The 5,510-nt window shown below is 45.4% G+C and overlaps 1 protein-coding gene across 2 annotated transcripts; it reads left to right on the top strand.

The window, feature by feature from the left end:
* Positions 1-1,596: 1,596 nt before the first annotated feature.
* On the top strand, positions 1,597-4,961 carry hcar1-3 (hydroxycarboxylic acid receptor 1-3). 2 transcript variants are annotated; one of them, XM_056297093.1, is made up of 3 exons: positions 1,606-1,656; positions 2,487-3,122; positions 4,081-4,961. In XM_056297093.1, exons 2-3 carry the CDS (start codon positions 2,712-2,714, stop codon positions 4,759-4,761), a joined length of 1,092 nt encoding a protein of 363 aa, XP_056153068.1. In that variant the 5' UTR covers positions 1,606-1,656; positions 2,487-2,711; the 3' UTR covers positions 4,762-4,961. The 2 variants fall into 2 exon arrangements, with proteins under 2 accessions (XP_056153067.1, XP_056153068.1); XM_056297092.1 differs by having other exon boundaries at positions 1,597-3,122.
* Positions 4,962-5,510: the final 549 nt, after the last annotated feature.

The following is a 5,510-nucleotide window of genomic DNA, read 5'->3' as shown; positions in this document are numbered from 1 at the left end:
TCAGATTTTCAGAGATACAGGCAAACATGCATGTATTTTGAAATTATAGAGTGGGCTTTGAATGGATTTTATAAACCCAAGGATGAAAAATAAATTCCCCCAGCTCACTTGGGACCATGTCAAAAAATAAGTAAAACTGTGACGTGATTGTTGAAAAGCCCTGTGCATGACTGGTGTTTCCTGAGAAAAGATGGCGTCATCTTCAGACGAGTCGCAAACAACCCATCTCTCTCTCCAGGATAGTGGCTTTGTGGAAAATACCAAGGTTGCGGATATGTCATGGGTGAGCCACAATAACAATGCAATGTTAGTAAACCTGTGATTTCACTATTTCCTATGTCATTTCGTCCACTTTTACTTGCCAGAGGAAGTACAAACTGTTTGGAAATCATTGCATCACTCACAACGGCTCACAAGACGCAGGACAACAGTGATGACGCTTCAGGGACTCTGGTCTAAATCCTCTTTGTGATCAGAGGATGGAGAAAAAAACAAAACCTGACAAGGGTCACGCAACACACTCGCTGAAGTCTGTCACTGAAGTGAAAGGTCATTCACCCGCTTTCAACAGAATCTGTCTTTTCCCCATATCTCGTAATTAAGCTTGTTCACATGAAAAAGGTAAATCTGTCTTACAATTAGGTTTGACTGTTTTAAAGTTTTGTTTTTTGGATCAACCTAGAAATAAGCCCTTACATATTGTCACATCTTAACAGTTAAATGAACTCACAGCTCCCATACTGGTAGAAATAAGCTTTTAACCTTTTTCCTGCATGTCAGGATGTAGTGGTAAATAAAATGGTGGCTAAGTCAGTGATCATTATTAGGCAACCAACTACCCAATATGGGAAATAGTTTGAGAAAAGCATTAACTTGTGTGTTTTCCCATGGAAATATGTTATTCTCTATAACTTGCATCGGTTTAATACAATAATCTACTTTGTTGCATACTATGAATTTATGCAATGGACAGTTGTGTCAAGAAGGTCCTGGGTTCGAGCCCCGGGGTAGTCCAACCTTGGTGGGTCGTCCCGGGTCGTCCTCTGTGTGGAGTTTGCATGTTCTCCCTGTGTCTGTGTGGGTTTCCTCCGGGGGCTCCGGTTTCCTCCCACAGTCCAAAGGCATGTAGGTCAGGTGAATCGGCCGTATTAAGTTGAATGGGTGTGTGTGTGTAAGGGGGGGGGCCCTGTGATGGCCTGGCAGCCTGTCCAGGGTGTCTCCCCGCCTGCCGCCCAATGACTGCTGGAATGGGCTCCGGCATCCCTGCGACCTTGGGAGCAGGATAAGTGGTTCAGATAACGGATGGACAGTTGTGTCAGCCCTGGAGTAGGCAGACTACAGTCTGCATATAAAAAGTTGGGTAAACTGCATGTTGGTGCGTTTACCCTCCATGCAGTAAGGTGATAAAACCCGACGCTACGTGAATGATTGGAAAATAAAAGCCTGTCTGAGCTCATTTTCTGTTGTCCAGAGCCACACAGTGCCCATGCAGGGACGGTCTGACATGTGGGTGTGGTCTGAGTTGCTGTTTACGTCCACACAACACACACAAACACACACAGACGTCACCACCTCTGGTGAACACTGATCCTTCATATCCATTCAGGCTTATAAAGCCTTTGCACTTCATCAATTCACAGACATCCGTCCTGACAGGTGAGTAGTGAGCACCGGCTGAATAACTGTGGCATCTATAAAAAACAAGATTACTTGTGCATGTACATCACATGAATTGTGTCAAATTTAACAAGAGAATGAGTAATTGGAGTAATTATAGCATTAATGCTGTCTGACTGTGTGGTGTGCTGTATTTTGTGATAACCCTTTTTCCAACATTGACTAATCTAATAATAATTATTATTATTAATAATAATACTAACAATAATTATCTGAATAATAATTGACTAATTTTCTAATATTGTCTCGGTATGTGCTCCAGATAACATATTTTGAATTAAAAGTAAAACAGAATTATTTTTATTTGAATGCAGAAGCAGATTTCTTTCTAAATTCATTTGAATTATGTCAGCGTTTCTGAACAAATTCCAAGTTAAGATTACGAGCAATATATTTCAGGTGTGGTACGTATCATTTGAACTTCATTTTACCTGTAATTTAGTTTTTCTTTTAAGTCATATGTAACGAGGCAAATCTTTTTTTTTCATGTGATCAATAATATTACACGTAAGTCAATATGTGGACTCGGTGAATGATTACACGATGATTTAAACATTTTTTTAATCAAAGGAAAAGTTAAATGTTTCAATTTACTTCATTCAGTCTTTATCCAAGTCAATTTTCTTCAGCTTTAAACTCACAAGTGTCAATAAAGTCCTGTTTTGTAGTTTTAATCCAATATCAGCTCAGCAATGTTTGCAAGTGCACGAAAGGTCATCAAGAGTATGCTCTTGACTCGTGAAAAAAGAGGAACTAATGCAACTACTATTTGTTACTTTTGACCAGATTTTTCATAATTCTGCCTGCAGAAAACCCCCAGAAATAAGGAAGGTCGGAAAGCGGAAGCATCAGATTTCCTGAACATCTCGGCTCGAAACTTTCCTCTGTGTCGCCATAAAGTCCACTTAAACTCTTACTTTGCTGGCAACGAAAGCTTTGTAGATACACGGCACCTCCCCAGTTGAGCTTTCTGTCTTACAGATAAATTAAAATACCTCCACTTTGGTTTGCCCAAACATAATTTCCTTGCCAAAATGGAGGGGGAAGCCAGTATCTTCGCCACCAAGATGCCCACTAGCATACCACTCTCCACTAACCAGACCTCTAGTGTTGGTTGCCCGCCAGTCGGTATACACCTGGAGGGACTGATCCTGCCTCCCATCCTGACCATTGATGTCATATTAGGGCTGCTGGGAAACTTAGTTGCCCTGTGGATCTTCTGCTTCCGAATGAAGGTCTGGAACCCAAACACCCTGTTCCTCATCAACCTGGTAATCGCTGACTTCCTGGTTTTGGTGAGCCTGCCACTGAGGATTGATGCCTTGCTTAGAGGATACTGGGTGTTCGGGGATGGCTTGTGCCGGATCAACCTCTTCTTGATGTTCAGCAACCGCTCGGCCAGCATTGGCCTCATGACTGTAATAGCGATCTACCGCTACTTTAAGGTGGGCAAGGCTTTGGACAGTTATTATTCATATTCATACTCATATTGTTGTTCTTTTGCACTTTCTTTATTGGATGTCATTCAGAGTATGACAGCAAAGGATGCAGAGTATCGAATCAGATGTGCCTTAAGATTTAATTTTAATATATTCAAGTCCACTGATGAGATCAGTGAGATTAATGTTGCTTCTATGTGGCTATATTGGTAATATTGGGTGGCACAGTGGTCCAGTTGTTAGCCTTGTCACCTCACAGCAAGAAAGTCCTGGGTTCGAACCCCAGGGTTGTCCAACCTTGGGGGTCATCCCAGGTCATCCTTGGGGGTCATCCCAGGTCATCCTCTGTGCGGAGTTGGCACGTTCTCCCCATGTCTGCGGTGGGTTTTCTCCGGGGGCTCCGGTTTTCCCCTCCATCAAGAGAAATATGCATGTTAGGGTTTATACTCCTGTCTGTGCCCCTGAGCAAGGCGATGGGAAAAGAACTGGAGTTGGTCCCCGGGCGCAGCATGAAGGCGGCAGCCCACTGCTGCTAGCTACACAGATCACAGCTAGGATGGGTTAATTTGCAGTAATTGAATTTACCCAAGGGAATTTATAAAGCAAGCTTAAAAAATGTATAGTTATTACACGAGTATTTAAATGTATTTGAATGCATTATGTGTCTTACTATACTAGTGTGTTGCCACAAAATTGCTTATTGAGTGTCCATACCTGAATTCTGGTTAAATAAGAACAACCATAATTTATATGGGATATATACACTGATTATATGCACAAGGCTTTACATAGCTGGGGGAGGGGAGGGGGTGTCTCCGGGTATTTGTTTAAATCCAAACTACTGTATCAAAATGTGTCCAGATAAACACACATAGCCTAGAGATCGATTATCTTGTCTCACAAGCATCTTCAAGCCCGTCTCTGTTATGAATGTCTTACAAGTTATGGGTTTCCCTTGGTCCAGGTTGTCCACCCTCACCACCGCCTCAACCGCATGACCAAGAGGCAGGCTGGGTACGTACCGGCGTTCATCTGGCTGCTGGTGATTGGGCCGCGGGTCCCCATGCTGGCCTTCAACCACATTAAGGGCAGTGGCGCCAAAACCCAGTGTTTCTTCTTCACGTCATACAAGGAGGCATCCCGAGCCATCATCGTCCTCGTCGGCATGCACAGGATCCTGTCCGTGCTGGAGTTTTTGTTCCCGCTGGCCCTGCTGCTGTTCTGCTCTGCCCGGATCTCTTGTATCCTGAGACAGCGGAAGATGAGCAAAGCCCAGAACGTGCGCAGGGCGATGCGCGTGTGCGCCGTGATCGTTGCCGTGTTCTTCATCTGTTTCCTACCTGGGACGGTGACAACGGCCGGCCTGTGGATCATCGCTTCAAACCGTCCATTGGACTGTGCCTCCTTCTACACGTTCACCCAGCTGACTATCGTCTCTTTTGGTCTGAACTTCCTGAACTCTGCCCTCGATCCTGTCATCTACTGCTTCTCCAGCTCCATGTTCCGCAACGCCCTCCGGGACTCGCTGCCCAAGGCGCTGCGCTGCGGCGAGAAGGGAGACGGCGAGGCGGCAACGTCCACATCAGGAACTCGGTCGACTGAAGGACAGGAACTCAAATCTATGGCAGCAGTGGAAAAAAAGTGAGGCAATGTAAAAAAAAAAAAAAAGACAAAAAAACTTTAACAACAACAGCAAACATAGAAATAATACATAAACAGAACTTAAGACTAAAAATGAAAACAGTAGGCAAGCTATTGTTATCAAGGCAGTGGTTCTCATGCCGGTCTTCAGGTACAAACTGCTGGTTTTCTCTTCCACCATATAGTTACACTCACCTGTTGTTTCAGCTGTCCCAGCCTCTAATCATGGAGGATTTAGACCTGGAATTACATGTGATGAAATTGTAATTGTAAGATGGCGGCACGAATTCCCGTTTGCAGCGGCCTCATCCAGTACTGGTGTAGGAAGATGGCGGCGCGAACTTATGTTTGTGGTGGCCTTACCCAGTCCCGTCCATGCAGTGTCTTTGTCCACGTCTGTGTCTAAGTTTGTGTCTTCGCTGATGGCTGGGAGAGCTTGGTCTGCTGTGTCCTGGGGGCCCAGGGACCACGGCCCTGGCCAGAGCTGCGCCAGAAGAGGACACACAGAGGGCGGTCTGAGAGGATGCGGAAGCGGGGCAGGCTAAGCTAACTGCTAGCCCATGCAGACCGGTAGTTCTGATAACACTGACGGCGGTCTGGCGGTGGCCTCGCCTGGCGTTGACTGTGTTTTCGGTGTCGTAGTGTGGAGGGCAGGGAGAGCTGGTGCTGGATCGGCTGGGGGAGCCTGGTCTGCTGCGTCCGGTGGGTCCAGGGACCACGGCCCTGCATGGAGCTGCACCTGAGTTTTAGCTG

The sequence above is a fragment of the Lampris incognitus genome, chromosome 17, assembly GCF_029633865.1.
Source record: "Lampris incognitus isolate fLamInc1 chromosome 17, fLamInc1.hap2, whole genome shotgun sequence".
Taxonomy (NCBI): Eukaryota; Metazoa; Chordata; class Actinopteri; order Lampriformes; family Lampridae; genus Lampris; species Lampris incognitus.
This window is presented reverse-complemented; position numbering and strand designations above follow the sequence as displayed.

What these genes read in the sequence shown, in the direction of transcription:
- hcar1-3 (XM_056297092.1), top strand. Translation starts at nt 2,712, where the DNA reads ATGGAGGGGGAAGCCAGTATCTTCGCCACCAAGATGCCCACTAGCATA. An exon ending in CGATCTACCGCTACTTTAAG is followed by an intron (nt 3,123 to 4,080) that starts GTGGGCAAGGCT and finishes CCCTTGGTCCAG; the next exon opens with GTTGTCCACCCTCACCACCG.